The 21,024-nt window shown below is 43.9% G+C and overlaps 1 protein-coding gene across 2 annotated transcripts in view; it reads left to right on the top strand.

Annotated features, from left to right (window-relative positions):
• Positions 1-20,969, top strand: part of LOC109903460 (lysophosphatidylcholine acyltransferase 1) — a 35,510-nt gene extending 14,541 nt beyond the window's left edge. Inside the window, exons 2-15 of one of the 2 annotated variants that reach the window (XM_020500196.2) lie at positions 4,112-4,251; positions 4,905-5,119; positions 6,857-6,969; positions 7,071-7,131; positions 13,093-13,151; positions 14,509-14,543; positions 15,353-15,407; positions 15,561-15,643; positions 15,788-15,913; positions 16,085-16,096; positions 18,251-18,404; positions 18,601-18,699; positions 18,889-19,030; positions 19,300-20,969. In XM_020500196.2, the coding sequence (XP_020355785.1) occupies positions 4,112-4,251; positions 4,905-5,119; positions 6,857-6,969; positions 7,071-7,131; positions 13,093-13,151; positions 14,509-14,543; positions 15,353-15,407; positions 15,561-15,643; positions 15,788-15,913; positions 16,085-16,096; positions 18,251-18,404; positions 18,601-18,699; positions 18,889-19,030; positions 19,300-19,478 (1,473 nt within the window). In that variant the 3' untranslated portion in view covers positions 19,479-20,969. The remainder of the gene's footprint in view (positions 1-4,111; positions 4,252-4,904; positions 5,120-6,856; positions 6,970-7,070; positions 7,132-13,092; positions 13,152-14,508; positions 14,544-15,352; positions 15,408-15,560; positions 15,644-15,787; positions 15,914-16,084; positions 16,097-18,250; positions 18,405-18,600; positions 18,700-18,888; positions 19,031-19,299) is intronic. The other variant, XM_020500195.2, reaches the window with a different exon arrangement.
• The last annotated feature ends 55 nt before the right edge of the window (positions 20,970-21,024 follow it).

Below are 21,024 nucleotides of genomic sequence, written 5' to 3'. Positions count from 1 at the left end.
TTGTATTTTGTATTTTATTTAACTTGTCAGTTAAGAACAAATTATTATTATATTGACTGCCTAGGAACAGTGGGTTAAATGCCTTGTTCAGGGGCGGAACGACAGATTTTTACCTTGTCAGCTCGGGGATTTGATCTAGCAACATTTCGGGTAGTGGCCCAACGCTCTAAGCACCTAGACCCCCTGCCTTCCCACAGTTGTGGGACGATAGATCCCAAATTCATAGAACCACGCCTAGGCTACATTAAAAAAACTACTTTAAAAAAGCAATGAATCTGATGCAATAGATCAGGACATTTAGCTTAAAATGTTTGTCAACATTTTCTTTCTTAACATTTTTAGGGCAGTAGGGTACACACATATTTTTGCTACCAGACAATGAAAGAAAGAAAACAAAACAGAACATGAGAGAAATAGGTTACTGGTCTCAATTGCATATGGAAGTCTTTATAAAACAATAGGTTACTGGTCTCAATTGCATATGGAAGTCTTTATAAAACAATAGGTTACTGGTCTCAATTGCATATGGAAGTCTTTATAAAACAATAGGTTACTGGTCTCAATTGCATATGGAAGTCTTTATAAAACAATAGGCTACTGGTTTCAATGGCATATGGAAGTCTGTAGAAAGTAATTCCCTCCACGGATATGGTCAGATTTTGCCGAGGCTACTTTTAAACAAGGAAAGAGAGGAGAAGCAAATCATAGAGAGGAAAGGAGACCACATTGTAATGAAGGGAGGCAGAGATGGAGAGAGGGAAATATAATTATAGAGAGGAAAGGAGACCACATTGTAATGGAGGGAGGCAGAGATGGAGAGAGGGAAATATAATTATAGAGAGGAAAGGAGACCACATTGTAATGGAGGGAGGCAGAGATGGAGAGAGGGAAATATAATTATAGAGAGGAAAGGAGACCACATTGTAATGAAGGGAGGCAGAGATGGAGAGAGGGAAATATAATTATAGAGAGAAGGCAATAGACAGATAAGATGTACAATATGGAGAACAACAACACACTACTGTAACACCCAGTAGGAGAGGGAAGAGATCTCTAGAGATGGAGAGAGGACCAGGGAGAGGAATAGAGGGGGATGGGATCTGAAATGACAGTGTTTGCTGTCTGGGGCAGTGGGTAGTCTTCCTCCTCTACTTTAGTAAAAAACACTTTAAAGTACTACTTGAGTTGTTTTTTGGGATATCTGTACTTTACTTGACTACATATCTTTTTGACAACTTTTACTCCACTACATTCCTTCTGAAAAGAATGTACTTTTACTTCATACATGTTCCCTGACACCCAAAAGTACTAGTTACGTTTCGAATGCTTAGCAGGACAGAAACATTGGACAATTCACACACTTATCAAGAGAACATCCCTACTGCCTCTGATCTGGTGGACTCACTAAACACAATTGCTTATTTTGTAAATGATGTTGGAGTGTGTCCCTGGCTATCTGTGTAATGAGAAATTATTTATACACTGCCCAAAAAATAAAGGGAACACATCCTAGATCTGAATGAATGAAATATTCTTATTAAATACTTTTTTCTTTACATAGTTGAATGTGCTGACAACAAAATCACACACATTATCAATGGAAATCAAATTTATCAACCCATGGAGGTCTAGATTTGGAGTCACACAATTAAAGTGGAAAACCACACTACAGGCTGATCCAACTTTGATGTAATGTCCTTAAAACAAGTCAAAATGAGGCTCAGTAGTGTGTGTGGCCTCCACGTGCCTGTATGACCTCCCTACAACGCCTGGGCATGCTCCTGATGAGGTGGCGGATTGTCTCCTGAGGGATCTCCTCCCAGACCTGGACTAAAGCATCCGCCAACTCCTGGACAGTCTGTGGTGCAACGTGGTGTTGGTGGATGGAGCGAGACTTGATGTCCCAGATGTGCTCAATTGGATTCAGGTCTGGGGAACGGGCGGGCCAGTCCATAGCATCAATGCCTTCCTCTTGCAGGAACTGCTGACACTCCAGCCACATGAGGTCTAGCATTGTCTTGCATTAGGTGGAAACCAGGGCCAACCGCACCAGCATATGGTCTCATAAGGGGTCTGAGGATCTCATCTCGGTACCTAGCAGTCAGGCTACCTCTGGCGAGCACAACACGAAGAAATGCCACCCCACACCAGGACTGACCCACCGCTGGAGGATGTTGCAGGCAGCAGAACATTCTCCACGGCGTCTCCAGACTGTCACGTCTGTCACATGTGCTCAGTGTGAACCTGCTTCCATCTGTGAAGAGCACAGGGCGCCAGTGGCGAATTTGCCAATCTCTGGCAAATGCCAAATGTCCTGCACGGTGTTGGGCTGTAAGCACAACCCCCACCTGTGGACGTCGGGCCCTCATACCACCCTCATGGAGTCTGTTTCTGACCGTTTGAGCAGACACATGCACATTTGTGGCCTGCTGGAGGTAATTTTGCCGGGTTCTGGCAGTGCTCCTCCTTGCACAAAGGCGGAGGTAGCGGTCCTGCTGCTGGGTTGTTGCCCTCCTACAGCCTCCTCCACGTCTCCTGATCTACTGGCCTGTCTCCTGGTAGCGCCTCCATGCTCTGGACACTACGCTGACAGACACAGCAAACCGTCTTGCCACATCTCGCATTGATGTGCCATCCTGGATGAGCTGCACTACCTGAGCCACTTGTGTGGGTTGTAGACTCCGTCTCATGCTACCACTAGAGTGAAAGCACCGCCAGCATTCAAAAGTGGACCAAAACATCAGCCAGGAAGCATAGGAACTGAGAAGTGGTCTGTGGTCCCCACCTGCAGAACCACTCCTTTTATTGGGGGTGTCTTGCTAAATGCCTATAATTTCCACCTGTTGTCTATTCCATTTGCACAACAGCATGTGAAATGTATTGTCAATCAGTGTTGCTTCCTAAGTGGACAGTTTGATTTCACAGAAGTGTTTGACTTGGAGTTACATTGTGTTGTTTAAGTGTTCCATTTATTTTTTTGAGCAGTGTACTTTGATGCTTAAGTATATTTAAAACCAAATACTTTTTAGACTTTTACTCAAGTATTTTAATGGGTGACTTTCACATTTACTTGAGTCATTTTCTATTAACTTATCTTTACTTTTACAATTGGGTACTTTTCCACCTCTGGCCGTGACATTTTGACCCTGTTATTAGGCGTGATGACATGACCCTGACACACACACACACAAGATGACCATATTCCTTGCAAGGGATGACGGGTCAATAGTTATCAGCTTTGATCTCAGATGATCCTTTGACCTTAATGACCTTTTTTGTTCTGTATGAGCTAATGTATGCATCGACCATGATGGCGCTAACATAAGGAGCGTAGAGTGAACAAGGAGAAAGATAGGAGGGATGATTAGCTATATGTCTGTCATTGCTGTATGGTTGATGGTTAAAGGCAAGCCCGAGTCTCTACTTCAACAGAGCCGTTCCTGATGGGTCAATCTAATTTATTAGCTCTCTTCCTCATCCTCACACTGCTCATCAATAGACCAGCACTGACCACTCTGGAGAAAACATACTTTAATGTTTACGTACTGTTTTACCCACTTCATATGTATATACTGTTTTTCTAGTCATGGCCTTTGGAAAGTATTCAGACCCCTTGACATTTTCCACTTTTTCTTAGGTTACAGCCTTATTGTAAAATGTATTTAAAAAAATGATCATCAATCTACACACTACTCCATAATGACAAATGAAAAAATAAAAAACTATCACATTCACATTCACATACTTATTCAGACCCTTTTATATTCTGGACTCTGACATTGCTCGTTCTGATATTTATTTATTTTTGGAGTTTGTGTATTGCTTTGTATTGTTAGGTATACTGCACTGTTGGAGCTGGAACGTCTGCAAAATATGTCTACGCAACTGATAAAATTGGATTTTATTTCATACAAGGGAAAATGTGTAGGCCCAAGGCAAAGCTATAGTAGTTTTACAAAAAGAGATGCTTGTCCTTACCTGTGTGTTGTGGGCCAATCGCTTAAATGTGATCATTTGTACCCCTCTATTTCCCTCTTTCTCTGTGTTTTTATTGATGAATGCATGACCATTTGCTTTAGTCTCTCTCTCTCTCTCCACCACCCTCTTTCAGATCGGTGTGATGACGGTGACTGTGTTCCCAGTACGCCTGTTCTTTGCAGTGCTCCTTATGTTGCTGGCCTGGCCCTTTGCCTTCGCTGCCTCTCTGGGACGATCTGAACTGGCCGTGGAGACCGAGACCTGGTGGAGGAGGTACGCCTGTCACTGTGTGTGTCAGTGTGAGTGAGCGAGTGACAGAAAAACATTAGGAATACCTGCTAGGAGTAAATGCTATGACTCTGTGTAGATGAAGGGGAGGAGACAGGTTAAAGAAGGATTGTTAAGCCTTGAGACATGGATGTTTTGTGTGCCATTCAGAAGGTGAATGGGCTGGATAAAATATTGAAGTTCCTTTTGAACGGGGTATGGTGGTAGGTGCCAGACGCACACGTTTGAGTATGTCAAGAACTGCAACGCTGCTGGGTTTTTCATGCTCAACAGTTTCCCATGTGTATCAAGAATGGTCCACCATCCAAAGGACATCCAGCCAACTTGACACAGTTGTGTGAAGCTTTGGAGTCCACCTGGGCCAGCATCCCTGTGGAATGCTGTCGACGGTGGTGTAACTCAATGTTTTGTACACTCGGTGTATAAAATGAATGAAACACCTGATAATGACAAATATTGTGGAATATTTGAAGAAGGTTTGGATACAATTGACATTGCCAGGGCAAACACACACACACACACACACACGTGTGCGCAACATGACGTAATTGCAAACAAGTCTTAATTTACTTAACTGTATAAGTAAAGGTCAAATAGAAAATAAACACACACGCCCTCAATCAGTCTCTCTCCTACAGGATCTGTGACATCGCCCTGAGGGGGATCATGCGTGCCATGTGGTTCTGTGGAGGGTTCCATTGGGTGACGGTGAAAGGGGAACCGGCTCCGCCCTCGCAGGCGCCCATCCTCACCCTGGCCCCTCACTCGTCCTACTTTGACGCCATCCCCGTCACCATGACCATGGCCTCTATCGTCATGAAGACCGAGAGCAAGAACATCCCCGTCTGGGGCAGTGAGTAGTCGTCCTCATTTTCATCTCTCTCATCTTCATTAAATACCACTGTCTTCCTCACCTCTCTTTTGCCTTCTCTCTGCCTCTTCCTGATTTGTCAGGCCTTTTCAGTATGTCTCACTGTCTAGTGAAGTGTGTACTCTAGTCGTGATCTTCATTCTCTCTGGTTCCACAGTTCCTCATCTCTTTCTTTCCCGGTCTGTTGATCTTCATTCTCTCTCTCTGGTACCGCAGTCTTCCTCATTTTTCTCTGGGTGTGTCTCAAAATGCATACTACCGTGCTCCAAGCACGCAAATTGGAGCGCGGGAGGGTCAGAGTATGAGTCCAAATGAAAGTATGCGAAACGGAGCATGGAGGGCACTTCTCGAATGCGTACTCCGTTTGTACATATTTTGAAGCATGCATCGATGCACAAGCTTCAACGGAAGGTATGCAAAGAAATATAACAAAACCACTTAAAAAATATGCTAAATGTGTTTAAATCAATTGTGGCCATTATTTGAACGGAAGTGATAGAAAATACACTCCGACTTGGCAATGAAATGTTGCCTCTTCACATCTCGTGTGTTGCCTCTTCACATCTCGTGTGTTGCCTCTTCACATCTCGTGTGTTGCCTCTTCACATCTCGTGTGTTGCCTCTTCACATCTCGTGTGTTGCCTCTTCACATCTCGTGTGTTGCCTCTTCACATCTCGTGTGTTGCCTCTTCACATCTCGTGTGTTGCCTCTTCACATCTCGTGTGTTGCCTGACTACAATATTTGATCTTGATACATTAGTAAATAAATGCTGTTAATTCTGGCAAGCCCATAATAGGTCAATAGGGCTAGGTACTACTGTTAGCTAACCAGATAGCCACAAAGAATAGTTCGCTAGCTACCCACGAATCTATTGCCTATTATTCGTTTTAGGTCATTTTTGCTTCTTAAACTATCTGGTTAGCTACATTTAGCTAGCTGATAGTTATGAAGTAAAACGGTTGCCTTGTTTCGTCTCTCTTGTCCTGGCTGAAAGACCGTTCAGTGAATGGGTAAGTCCCATGTCCATAGTAAGTCAATAGGGCAAACTGGAAAGCTAGCTAGCCACGAAGAATTGGTAGCTACCCACAAAATATGTACATCTACGTTGCATAACATTAGTGTTAGGACATTTTGCCTGTTTAACTAGCTAGCTAGCTAGATTATTACAGTTCACATATCTAGCTTATAATTATGCAGTAAAACATTTGGTTTGTGTACCTCTTGTATTGTCTATGGTTGCCATTGTCCTGGCTGAAAGAAGGTTCAGTGAATGGGGAGGTGCAGCGTGAGGTAATACAGTTGGGGGAGTGTGACTGCTTCTCAAATGTATTGTTTTATGCGTTCTCCACACACTCAACCTCACAAGAATGTACTCAAGAGAAGGTTGTCGGAGAATGCGCTCAGAGCATGAGAGTGTGGAGCACGGTAGTATGCATACTGAGAAACCCACCCCAGTCTCTGTCAGGGGCAGTGAGAACCATAGTCTTCTGATAGATATTAACTGTTGTGTGTTAGTGAGGTTATCAGAGTTGACATGACGGTTGGAGAGAGGAACAGTATGAGGTGGTGAGACCAGGTGTTAATGATGACCATATTGTCATTATAACATTATTATAGTTATATTGATATTATGCTGTGCTAATCACTAATCTATCATTCCTCTTTCTCTCCCCAATGTCTTTCCCTCATCCCCTTCTGTCTCTCCCTGCCCCACCAGCTCTGATAAAGTTCATAAGGCCAGTGTTCGTGTCGCGGTCGGACCAGGATTCTCGCAAGAAGACGGTTGAGGAGATCAAACGCAGAGCCCACGCTGGAGGGGAATGGCCTCAGGTAACGTAGAGACCAACCTTCCTCAATCTTGGAAGTCTAATTCAATGTACAGTGTATTTAGATAAGTACCCATGTGTGTACTGTACTGTGTGTGTTTTCAGATAATGATATTTCCAGAGGGGACGTGTACCAACAGATCCTGCCTCATCACATTCAAGCCTGGTATGTGTTCTTTATGCTGACCAGGTCCTCGTCTGTCTCTGCGTCTGTCTGTCTCTGCGTCTGTCTGTCTCTGCGTCTGTCTGTCTCTGCGTCTGTCTGTCTCTGCGTCTGTCTGTCTCTGCGTCTGTCTGTCTCTGCGTCTGTCTGCGTCTGTCTGTCTCTGCGTCTGTCTGCGTCTGTCTGCGTCTGTCTGTCTCTGCGTCTGTCTGTCTCTGCGTCTGTCTGTCTCTGCGTCTGTCTGTCTCTGCGTCTGTCTGTCGCGCTCGCTGTTTCTCATTCGCTGTACCTCTCTTGCGCGCATGCTCTCTCTCGCGCTGTCGCTCTCTGTCTCTGTGTGTGTGTGTGTGTCTGTCTCGCCCTCTCTCTCAGTGGGGTTTGAAAATTGCACCCCTTGTGCCTGTCACTGTGTATGTGAGTCTTGAATGTGCACTTCCATGTGTGTGTATTTCTGTTCAGCGTGTGTGTGTGTTGTCGCTTTGTATGTGTGTGTGTGTTCCCACTAGTGACCCCTCTTCATTGTAGCTGTTCCCACAGAGTAATCCCTTCTGTTCTACCCCTGTGTCACTGTCCTGTCCCCATAAGCCATGCTTTTCTAAACCTGTCTCACCCTGTTCAGTTAAGCGACATTCTGGGAAACGAAAAACAACAAAATGGTGTCCTCGCCATTTGTGATGGTATACAGCTGAGGGTTGGGGCTAGGGTTGGGGCTAGGGTTGGGGCTAGGGTTGGAGCTTGGGAAATGTCGCCACAAGTTCATACAGGGCTCCAGATGCAAGGATAGACATACATTGTTGTTTGTAAACAATGGAGTAACATTGTTATATTTTGGGCTATGGCAAAGGTAAATAGTTATATATTAGGAATTTCACTGACCAACTCTGACTGGAGCTGTAAATCCCTGTTTATCTAAGCGTGTTCCCGTCTGTATAGTGTTGCCCCTTGAAACCCAGCTTTCAGTTTAACTCTGGGTTGTCTGTCCAAATCCATTTTGATTTATACGGCACATTTCAGAAATGCAATACAATGGTCGTCACAGGAAAAAACAAATAAAAACAATGAAAATAAAATGAAATATTTAAGTAAGAGGATTTAAAAAAACGAAAGAATAACAGTCAAATCTGAACAAATAAAAAGCACCATAAGGAAAAGCAAAGCTTTTAAGATCTCTTTTTGTCCACAGTTTCAGTCTTGCTTCTCCATGCCTTTTGGTCCCCCTCAGGTTCTCTGGCAGGCTATTCCTGAGGCTGGGGACATAGTAACTAAAGGCTGTCTCCCCATGCCTCTTGGTCCCCCTCAGGTTCTCTGGCAGGCTATTCCTGAGGCTGGGGACATAGTAACTAAAGGCTGTCTCCCCATGCCTCTTGGTCCCCCTCAGGTTCTCTGGCAGGCTATTCCTGAGGCTGGGGACATAGTAACTAAAGGCTGTCTCCCCATGCCTCTTGGTCCCCCTCAGGTTCTCTGGCAGGCTATTCCTGAGGCTGGGGACATAGTAACTAAAGGCTGTCTCCCCATGCCTCTTGGTCCCCCTCAGGTTCTCTGGCAGGCTATTCCTGAGGCTGGGGAAATAGTAACTAAAGGCTGTCTCCCCATGCCTCTTGGTCCCCCTCAGGTTCTCTGGCAGGCTATTTCTGAGGCTGGGGGCATAGTAACTGAAGGCTGTCTCCCCATGCCTCTTGGGCCCCCTCAGGTTCTCTGGCAGGCTATTCCTGAGGCTAGGGGCATAGTAACTAAAGGCTGTCTCCCCATGCCTCTTGGTCCCCCTCAGGTTCTCTGGCAGGCTATTCCTGAGTCTGGGGGAATAGTAACTAAAGGCTGTCTCCCCATGCCTCTTGGTCCCCCTCAGGTTCTCTGGCAGGCTATTCCTGAGGCTGGGGGCATAGTAGGCTGGGGGCATAGTAACTAAAGGCCGTCTCCCCATGCCTCTTGGTCCCCCTCAGGTTCTCTGGCAGGCTATTCCTGAGGCTGGGGACATAGTAACTGAAGGCTGTCTCCCCATGCCTCTTGGTCCCCCTCAGGTTCTCTGGCAGGCTATTCCTGAGTCTGGGGGAATAGTAACTAAAGGCTGTCTCCCCATGCCTCTTGGTCCCCCTCAGGTTCTCTGGCAGGCTATTCCTGAGGCTGGGGGCATAGTAGGCTGGGGGCATAGTAACTAAAGGCCGTCTCCCCATGCCTCTTGGTCCCCCTCAGGTTCTCTGGCAGGCTATTCCTGAGGCTGGGGACATAGTAACTGAAGGCTGTCTCCCCATGCCTCTTGGGCCCCCTCAGGTTCTCTGGCAGGCTATTCCTGAGGCTAGGGGCATAGTAACTAAAGGCTGTCTCCCCATGCCTCTTGGTCCCCCTCAGGTTCTCTGGCAGGCTATTCCTGAGGCTGGGGGCATAGTAACTGAAGGCTGTCTCCCCATGCCTCTTGGTCCCCCTCAGGTTCTCTGGCAGGCTATTCCTGAGGCTGGGGGCATAGTAGGCTGGGGGCATAGTAACTAAAGGCTGTCTCCCCATGCCTCTTGGTCCCCCTCAGGTTCTCTGGCAGGCTATTCCTGAGGCTGGGGACATAGTAACTAAAGGCTGTCTCTCCATGCCTCTTGGTCCCCCTCAGGTTCTCTGGCAGGCTATTCCTGAGGCTGGGGACATAGTAATTAAAGGCTGTCTCCCCATGCCTCTTGGTCCCCCTCAGGTTCTCTGGCAGGCTATTCCTGAGGCTGGGGGCATAGTAACTGAAGGCTGTCTCCCCATGCCTCTTGGGCCCCCTCAGGTTCTCTGGCAGGCTATTCCTGAGGCTAGGGGCATAGTAACTAAAGGCTGTCTCCCCATGCCTCTTGGTCCCCCTCAGGTTCTCTGGCAGGCTATTCCTGAGTCTGGGGGAATAGTAACTAAAGGCTGTCTCCCCATGCCTCTTGGTCCCCCTCAGGTTCTCTGGCAGGCTATTCCTGAGGCTGGGGACATAGTAACTAAAGGCTGTCTCTCCATGCCTCTTGGTCCCCCTCAGGTTCTCTGGCAGGCTATTCCTAAGGCTGGGGACATAGTAATTAAAGGCTGTCTCCCCATGCCTCTTGGTCCCCCTCAGGTTCTCTGGCAGGCTATTCCTGAGGCTGGGGGCATAGTAACTAAAGGATACACCTCCATTCCTCTTGATCCTAGGCTTTGGGATAGTTAAAAGGCCAGAGAACCTGAGGAACCTACTGGGTACATAACTTAAAAACATGTCTGACGTGTATTGGGGTGCACAATCGTGGATTGATTTAAAAACCAATAGAATAACACCTAGGTTTTTTTACTTGGTGTTTTACCTTTATAAATTCTCTCACTGTGCTTTGGCTCCAACAATAAGTACCTCGGTCTTGTCTGGATTTAGTGGCCAATGTGTCTCTGGTTTAGTCCACTCACTGGCTCTCTGCCAAACAGCCCTGGCATACATGTCTCAATCATATTTTCATCTTCCCTTCTTTTCACTTTTGTCTGATCTTCTCTCTCTTTTCTGAATTCCCTCATCTCTTCCTCTCTGCTGTACTAAAATGTCAATCTCACCGATCTTCACATGCATATGCCCCTCTCTCTCCCTCTTTCTCTATCCCCTCGTTCTTTCTCTCGCCCCCTCTCTCCTCTCTCTCCCTCTCATACCTCCTCATCCCTCTCCTACATAATCAGCCAGTCATAACTCCTACAGTATCCTAGTGGTAATGGTCCCATTGCACCCAGAGGTCAGGGTAGTCTCCAGCAGTTTCATGACCAGGCTGTACTACTGTATAACACTGTAACCATTAACACAGGATTTTGATGTTGTGTGTCCTCAGGGGGAAGGTTGTCAGTCATCTTAAACACACACACACACACTCACACACACAGAAGGTTGTCAGAATGTCAGTCATCCACCGAGTGTGAATTAGGCTTGGGCGTTGTCCAGATTGTCATACCTTCATACCAACCTTATGCCATCCCAGGTTATTTGGTAATAGCAGCACTGAACACAAAGGGCACGGTTTTCAAACCCCACTGAGTCTCTAATGTGAAGGTTAGCAATGCTAATAAGTCCATGTAAAATCCCATGGTGAATGCTAGTTAAATGCTAACTAAGTCATTGCGAACGTTCTATACAGTCTCTGACAAACAATTTACAGGGCAGACATCCCAGCTCATCAAGTTATACAAGTAACTAAAAAATGCTACTGACAGTTTGCTGCACACGCAAAACAAATATTAGACGGCAAGGCTCTTGATCCAGGAGGAGATTCTCTGCTGTTACCAAGCACAGCTTGATTATGAAACGATCCAACCACTTAGCTCGATAACTAACTAGCTAGCTACTCATTTAGCAAACCATAAGCACAACTACAGAGTATTTAGCACATTTTAGACAGTTAACTTTAATAGTTATAATACATCTAGCTGGCAAACATTTGGTTGTGAATTCCATACTTTAACTACGTCACCTGACTCATGTTGCACAAAAGTGAGTGACTCCCAAGGCTCCAGTCTCTTAATGTTGTGTGCTTGTAAACAAACATAAGGTGACTGGGGTCTACCGCTAAGTTTCATTATGAACAGTTATGTGACAGGTGAAATGACACAAGTTAACTGCAGGTATTTATACTGAACAAAAATATAAACTCAACATGCAACAAAATTAATGATTTTACTGAGTTAGTTATAAGAAATCAGTCAATTGAAATAAATTCATTAGGCCCTAATATTTGGATTTCACATGACTGGGCAGGGGCCCACCCACTTGGGAGCCAGCCTAACCCACTGGGGAGACGGGTCTAGCAAATTTAGAATGAGTTTTTCCCCACAAAAGGGCTTTATTAGACAGATCGAAAATGACATTGGAGGCGGCTTATGGTAGAGATATTAACATTCAATTCTCTGCCAACAGCTCTGGCGGACATTCCTGCAGTTAGCATGCCAATTGCACACTCCCTCAACTTGAGACATCTGTGGCATTGTGTTGTGTGACAAAACTGCACATTTTATCAGCTTTTTGTTGTCCTAGGGCTGTCTCAGTTGTCTGTTCTTTCGACCCTCTTCCTCCTACTGCTGCTGGCCTTTGCAGATACTGCTGTTAAGCTCCTGCTGTAATGCTACGAATAGCCTACCATTTGGAGTGACAATTTATCTTACCTTTTCTACCGATCTGCATACCAGTTATTATTTTTAAGTGCACATTTTTGTCAAACAGTTTTATTTTCATTTATAATAGTCTTCGTATCTCAAAATTATTATCCTGTAGTTAAACATTTTTCTCAAAGTAACTTCTATTGCCATTGCCAACTATATAAACAGCCTACATAAGGCCAACAAATAACATTGCAGCCTGTAGGTAGAAAATATCTTGATAAAAAATAAGTATTCTATAAATCTAATTGGCTATGCATGGCCTGTCTGCAAGGAACTTAAAACATTGTGTCAACTATTAACTTGGTCCAATCTGAAGCTAGCACTAGCGAACTTGCAACATTGTGTAACATTTTCTGGGCCCTCAGTTTCCTGCTCCAGTCTGCTCCAGACAGACATAGCTGTAGGCTATTTGCGCAAGGGATAAGAAATAATCAGGTAGGCCTATTTTATGACGTTTCCGCTGACTTTTATTAGATTTTTTTTTTACCCTTTTCACGGTGAGTGGTTATTGAAAGAGGGCTTGAAAGATTTTTCAACTAGGCTGAGTTAAGGAACTAATGTCATTCTCAATTCATGTAAGAACAGACTTTGTAAACTTGCTGTTTGAGGTGAAGAATTTATTACTTTGAGAAGTTCCACAGTGGTGGTGCATTAAGACAATCAGAAATACCGTCTATTTCCAAATAAACGGTATACGGTATATGGGAGATTATGAATATGCTCACACACACACACACGCAGAGACACACACACATACGCAGAGACATACGCAGAGACACACATACGCAGACACACACACAAATACGCACAGACACACACTCGAGCTCACTCGGTAACATTTCTCTCTCTCAGGGGCCTTCATTCCAGCAGTTCCAGTCCAACCAGTAGTCCTACGTTACCCCAACAGAATGGTAAGCTTGCTGTTTGAGGTGAAGAATTTATCACTTTGAGAAGTTCCACAGTGGTGGTGCATTAAGACAATCAGAAATACTATCAGATCCCCAAATGGGCACATTTTATAGGTCTACATTTGCGCGCAGGCCAGGTAGCCTCAGCCTACTACTCTCCTTCCCTCCCGCTTCTCCTCCAAACCACCCTCTCTCCATGCCTACTTTCCTTTCCATATCCTTCCTTCCCCTCTCCCTCCCTCCGTCCCTTGACAGTTTCTCTCTTTTTTTTTTTGTGTGTGTTAAATTTTACCCCATTTTACCCCCTATCCAATTGTTTAGTAGCTACTATCTTGTCTCATCTCTACAACTCCCGTACGGGCTCGGGAGAGACGAAGGTTGAAAGTCATGCGTCCTCCGATACACAACCCAACCAAGCCGCACTGCTTCTTAACACAGCGCGCATCCAACCCAGAAGCCAGCCGCACCAATGTGTCGGAGGAAACACCGTGCACCTGGCAACCTTGGTTAGCGATGAGTCAATGATATCCCTACCGGCCAAGCCCTCCCTAACCCGGACGACGCTGGACCAATTGTGCGTCGCCCCACGGACCTCCCGGTCGCGGCCGGTTGTGACAGCCTGGGCGCGAACCCAGAGTCTCTGGTGGCACAGTTGGCAGTGCAGTACAGCACTCTCTATTTTAATTTTTGGGTTACCAGATACAGCGCCCTTAACCACTGCGCCACCCGGGAGGCCCTAGTTTCTCTCTTCTCAGTCTGTGTCCGTTTTGAGTGGCTTCCTACTCGTGCGGAGTGATATTTCATCTCTACAATGTCGTCCTCTCCTCTTGACCTGTGATAACACAAAATAACAAATGTCAAAGCAAGTCTCAAATAGATGATGCCCCAAGTTGCTTTCACTTGTACATAGTTTTCAGATCATTGTAGATGAATGAGAGGGGAAAGGAAGCCTCTGTAGACTATTGAGATGCAGCCTCTGTAGGTGCCAGTCCTGCTGTGTGTCACTCATTGAGGCCATGAGCACACTGTGATTTCGTGTTTGAGTATTTCGGATGGAGCCAATGCTTTTTCAATGGGAGTTATCTGTTGACAGATGAATGACAACAGAGATTGTCTGACAAATGCACAAATGGTCTGTCTTTCGACAGGTGAAACTCGTTGGCACTCGTCTGAAAATAGTTGGCTTGAGTTGCACTTTTGACGGACAAAAACGGACAATGATGTACGTCGTACGATTTGATCCCTATTCATGTGTCTGTGTGTCTGGCCCGCAGAGGAGAGGAAGCCAGTGTACAGTATTGAGATGCAGCCTCTGTGTAGGCCCCATTCTTGCTGTGTAACTAATTTCCTCTTCCGACAGGATACGATCACGTGGACATGGCAAGGCCCTGGAGCGTGAGTATCTCTTCCTCATTATTTCCGTCTCTCTGTCTCTCTCTCAGCGTGTTTTCACATTTGGGCCTCTTTAAAAGAACCGATCTCAGTCCTCTTTAATGTGAACTCTGTTCTCTTTGTATTCACACTGCCTTTGAATGAGGACTCAACTCTTTAGCCAGCTCACTTCACCTATTTTGTGGACAGAGTCCTCTTTGCATTAACATTGCTATGTTTAGAAAGGAACCAAGATCTTTTCCCAACATGTACTCTGTTTTTACAAAGTTCAGACCAGCCATTCAATCAGAATGCGTTATCGGACAGCTAGATATACTTACAGTACTTATACTTTGGAAGCTAATAGATTGCAAATGGGGGAAAATATGAGACATAATAATTGTAATCAGAAGATACAATTAACATGTAAATTTGATTGGTAGCAGAATAAATAGCAATAGAAAAACTGCCCCTTTAGGAGCTAGAATGGATGTTGTACCTTGTGTTGTAATTCTCACCAAATAGGTTTTCTTCTCACACTATAACAATACTTCACCAATAAACAGCTGATGACGCTCTCTTAGCCTATACACATTGCAAACAAAAACCCCACACATTTTGGGATTTCTGTGCGTCCTTGACAATTACTAATCAATATTAAAAAACGGCACACATCTGGCAATATGTTTTAGATTGGACGGGGATGTTGTGTTTTTAGGCCTGTGGTTAATCTTCACAATATCCCCTTGCACAACTTATCTCTATTCTCTCATCACCCCTCCCCCTTTTTTCTTTCTGAATCAGCTGATTACTCTCTCTCGCTTTCCACTCAGGTTTGAGATACTGTGGCTGACACTGTGCCAGTTTCATAACCCCATAGAGATTGAGGTAACGGTTATTTTTTTTAAAGGTGGACTCAGCAAATATGACGTCATTGTTACATAGTGGGGCGTCTTACTGCGTACGGACGTCCAATCTTTCTTGAAGAAAGAGAAATGGAAGATGGGCAGGTGATAACAATGAGTTTTTCCTTCCATGCAGTACCTGCCTCTCTACACTCCTTCTGAGGAAGAGAAGAACAACCCTGCTCTGTTCGCCAATAATGTCAGAAGCATCATGGCCAAGTTAGTTGTGTGTGTGGCCTCCCCAGGTTACATCATTTACATCTGGCTATCTGTGTGTCTTATACTTCTCTAAATGCCCTCCACATATACAGTATATCTGACATGTCAGGGGGGATCCTGACTGCTCTCTCTGTGCTCTGATAGGGCCCTGGAGCTGCCCATCACAGACCTGTCATTTGATGACTGCCAGCTGAGCCTAGCAAAGGGCCCAATGCGTGTCCCTAGCAACAGCAGCCTACTGCAGTTCAATAGACTAGCGCGAAGGATCGGGTGAGTTGGAGTTTACTTTACTATTGGTTGTTAAGCGTTATTACAGGTCCTTAATAGTTTTTAAAAACAATTGTTTTGCTGATGTAACAAAACATTCATGTTGAATGAATAAGAACATTTCAAAATGTTATAAATGTTTATTCTAAAACCGTACATTCTGTTTTTGTTTAGGTGTCTGAATGGGTAGGTAGGGTATGAGTGATCTCCTGTACCACGTTTTGACATTTTAAGGGTGTCATACTGGGGAGATATTACTGAATTTACTGGGAAATACTACGGCTAATATTACTGGGTTTACTGGTCGAACTGGGAAATACTACGACTAATATTACTGGATTTACTGGGAAATCCTACGACTAATATTACTGGGTTTACTGGGAAATACTACGACTAATATTACTGGGTTTACTGGTCGAACTGGGAAATACTACGACTAATATTACTGGGTTTACTGGGAAATACTACGACTAATATTACTGGGTTTACTGGTCGAACTGGGAAATACTACGACTAATATTACTGGTCGAACTGGGAAATACTACGACAAATATTACTGGGTTTACTGGTCGAACTGGGAAATACTACGACTAATATTACTGGGTTTACTGGTTGAACTGGGAAATCCTACGACTAATATTACTGGGTTTACTGGGAAATACTACGACTGATATCACTGGGTTTACTGGGAAATCCCACGACTAATATTACTGGGTTTACTGGTTGAACTGGGAAATACTACGACTAATATTACTGGGTTTACTGGGAAATACTACGACTAATATTACTGGGAAATACTATGACTAATTTTACTGGGAAATACTACAACTAATATTACTGGGTTTACTGGGAAATACCACGACTAATATTAATGGGTTTACTGGGAAATACCACGACTAATATTACTGGGTTTACTGGGAAATACCACGACTAATATTACTGGGTTTACTGGGAAATACCACAACTAATATTACTGGGTTTACTGGGAAATACCACGACTAATATTACTGGGTTTACTGGGAAATACCACGACTAATATTACTGGGTTTACTGGGAAATACCACAACTAATATTTCTGGGTTTACTGGTCGAACTGGGAAATACTACGACTAATATTACTGGGTTTACTGGGAAATACTACGACTAATATTACTGGGTTTACTGGTCGAACTGGGAAATACTACGACTAATATTACTGGGTTTACTGGGAAATACTATGACTAATTTTACTGGGAAATACTACAACTAATATTACTGGGTTTACTGGGAAATACCACGACTAATATTAATGAGTTTACTGGGAAATACCATGACTAATATTACTGGGTTTACTGGGAAATACCATGACTAATATTACTGGGTTTACTGGGAAATACCACGACTAATATTACTGGGTTTACTGGGAAATACCACGACTAATATTACTGGGTTTACTGGGAAATACCACGACTAATATTACTGGGTTTACTGGGAAATACCACGACTAATATTACTGGGTTTACTGGGAAATACCACGACTAATATTACTGGGTTTACTGGGAAATACCACGACTAATATTACTGGGTTTACTGGGAAATACCACGACTAATATTACTGGGTTTACTGGGAAATACCACGACTAATATTACTGGGTTTACTGGTCGAACTGGGAAATCCTACAGGGTTTACTGATAATACTGGGAAATACTACTGGGTTTAGTTATAATACTGGGTAATACTACTGAAATGCTAGTGGGTTTACTAGGAAATACTACTGGGTTTACTGATAATACTGGGAAATAGTACTAAGGAAAATGGCAGATCAATGTCAAAGGAATGTGTTGAATACATTCAGATACTAGAAAGTGTAGTATTTCAAATTATTTGAGATGTACTTGATTTTGCCATTTAAATCTGTGGTTTTCAAACTTTTTCAGCAGGGACCCCATTTTTGGCACCAGAAATTCATCCCACCCCAAATATAATGACACATCTTTAAAACCGGTACATGTTTATTTTCACATCAACAAATAACCTTAAATTCATTACATTCTCATCTCTCCTATCAACATTAAGACAGCCAATACATACATTTACTCAATCAAATGTCAATTTATTTCTCAATAAAGTTTGTATATTGTCCCATAAAATAATCTGTATTGGTTCCCGATTTTTATATATATATATATATATATATATATATATATATATATATATATATTTAATTTGTGAATCCCACTGCAATTCTCGCGGGCCCGACTTTGAATAACGCTGCATTAAATGGACAAAATCAAGCTTCTAGCCACAACCCTGGACAGTAGGAAATGTGTATTTCTAAACCATGTCTTTTCTGTGTGCAGGCTGAGAGCGGAGACGACAGATACGGTGTTAGAGCAGCAGGCTAGCAAAGCCAGGAAGCTTTGGGGATACAGACTGGGATTGGGGGACTTTGCTCATTACCTCGACCTACCTGTGACGGACATGCTAACAGAGTTACACAGCCTCTTCAACCAGGTAGATATCTAACACAGTGTATAACTCACATGGGGTCCTACACACACTGATTTTATTCAGTCAGTCAATCAAATTAGGAGAAATAAATAACCATTAGTGTTCTTTTCTGTCCCGTACTCACTCCCTCCCTTACTCCCTCCCTCTCTCTCCCTTACTCCCTCTCTCTCCCTTGGTCTCCCTTACTCCCTCTCTGAAGCATGGAGATGGTCAGATCGACATCAGGGAGTATGTGATAGCCCTGTCTGTGGCATGTCAACCCTCTAAAGCCATGGACACCCTCAGGCTGGCCTTTGGGGTGAGTGACAGGCAATGAAGCTTTATAACAGTTCCTATGAAGCACTATAAGAACCCAATGTCTGCTCTTTGAAAGCATTACAACATCTGTCTGCTCTTAGAAGGCATTTATAATAGAAATACCTAGAAAATATATAAAACGTCTGCTATATAAAACGTTATAACTGTCCTATGTCCTGACCCTGGTCAGATGTACGAGGCGAAGGAGGACAGGGCGATCGTGGAAAAGGATCTGGCATCCATTTTGAGAACGGCGTTGGGAGTAGCAGAGGTTGACGTCACAGAGTTGTTCTCAGCGATCGACACACTTGACGCGGGGAAGATCACACACGGTGATATCACACACTAACGCCCTTTCTTGCACTAACGTTCTCACTCGTCTTTTCTTACTAGCATTGACTTTGCTGATAGTTGATTTATTGAGGAAAACGTTTTACTTGCTGTGATTGTGAAATGTGGTTGTTTCACCCTGCTACTTTAAGTTGAATGCACTAACTGTAAATCACTCTGGTTAAGAGCGTCCAACTAACGGGATCACGGCCAACACTAATTACAATCTCTCTTTCACTCTGTCCTTCTCTCTCTCTATATCCATCTGTAGATGACTTCTGTCGGTTCGTGGAGCAGCACCCAGACTTTGCTCAGGAGTACCTCCTCTCCTCCAGGACAACCCCCTCTACCCCCCACACAGCCCCCCTGGTCAACGGCTTCAGTGTGGCCCATTACGACATGGAGGAGCAGACCTGCAGCCTCCCTGGACAAAAGAGGAAAGAAGACTGACTCAAATGAATCTATCACAGAGAGAGGAGGGGAATGGAGGGAGGAGGGAAAAGATGGTGGGATAGAAGGACGATCGGGAGGTCCTGGGCCTCTATCAAACAAATCTGTCTTCTACAGTTACTGTATCTTCTGTGTTACTGTGGCCCGCATGTTCTACCAGAGAGGAGGAGGAGGAGGAGGAGGGAGGGAGCGAGGGATAGGATATATTGAGATAAGAAGGGGTGGATAGACGGAGGGAGAGAAGTAAGAAACTGTTAGGTGGATAGAGATTGAGACTGTGAAAGGGAGAGATGGAGGGAAGGGTTGGGTATGTTGAAGTAGAGTAGAGGGAGAGATTTGGTTAGTGAGAGAATATGATGGAGGGTGGAGACAATCTGTTCCTCCGGACACCATCTCACACCAATACTCCCATCTCTGGTTTTGTCTGCTACTGTTTTCAAGGAATTTGTATGCGTTCTGGTTTCCAACATGAGTTTAAGGACCTGGACACCTCTGAAGGTCTTCTGAGTTCATCAAACACTTTGGCTATTTATTTTCAAAAGGGTTTTACTTTTCTCTTATGTACAGTATAGGTATTTATTTGTCTTTCCTTTTTATCATAATGACAATGAAATGCACACTGGTAAGATGATTCATATTTTTAGCAGGTGATTAAGCACCAAACTGAGCTGAGCTTAATCACTGCCGTTCATAACGAGACTGACTGAGATCAATTGGATCGAGCTGAAACTAAGCATCTCACTGCCTTGTAGACCATAGCAACTCACAAGACAAACTGTTAAAATTGGTGAATATGGGACCAAACTTAGACTTCTTATTTTTAAACCACGTTCACATTGAGCTCCTTGTTGCCTTTTAAATTGTTTTAAACGTGTTAATGGTTTTAATGTTGCTTGAGTGAAACAGCTTAAGTGTATTTATTTTCATAGGCATAAACATTGGTGTCTCAAACATGAACATTTGTTGTTTTCCCTTTTCTTATTGGATGAACAGAGAAAAAGAGTTGGGTTCCATCTCAAATGACACCCTATTCCCTAAAGAGTGCATATTTAGCTCTGGTCAAAAGTAGTGCACTATATGGGGAATAGGATGCCATTGGGGGGAGTACATTCAGATCCTTACCTCCCTTTTTTTTTTGCCTTTCTCATATCACTCTGGAATGAAGTTGACCTTACACAAATATATAGGATCAGCCCACCCTGCTGAAATCCTAACATTAACCATTATGCAGGGGGCCATCATAAAACTGATCTGTGATCAGTTCTGACTTTATGATAAACCATCAATCTGTTCTGGCTTTTTGTACTGGTTGGTTTTGTTTTGGGAATTCTCTGCAGTTTGACTTTAAATCGACACCTTTTGTATGTTGTACATTTGTGGTATCTACATCTTTGAATATTCATTTTGTAAGAAAATGAATTGTAAATTATGAATACCTATGCAGTGCTCATCCCTGCCTTTTATGTTGAATTAAATCATGACATTTCTACAGCTGCGGCGTTTATTCTTTATTGCCACTAGTGGGAGCTGTGGAAGTTTATTAGCT

The sequence above is a fragment of the Oncorhynchus kisutch genome, linkage group LG14 (genome assembly GCF_002021735.2).
Source record: "Oncorhynchus kisutch isolate 150728-3 linkage group LG14, Okis_V2, whole genome shotgun sequence".
NCBI classification, from domain to species: domain Eukaryota; kingdom Metazoa; phylum Chordata; class Actinopteri; order Salmoniformes; family Salmonidae; genus Oncorhynchus; species Oncorhynchus kisutch.
Note: the sequence above shows the minus strand (reverse complement) of the source record. Positions and strands in the feature narration are given on the sequence as shown.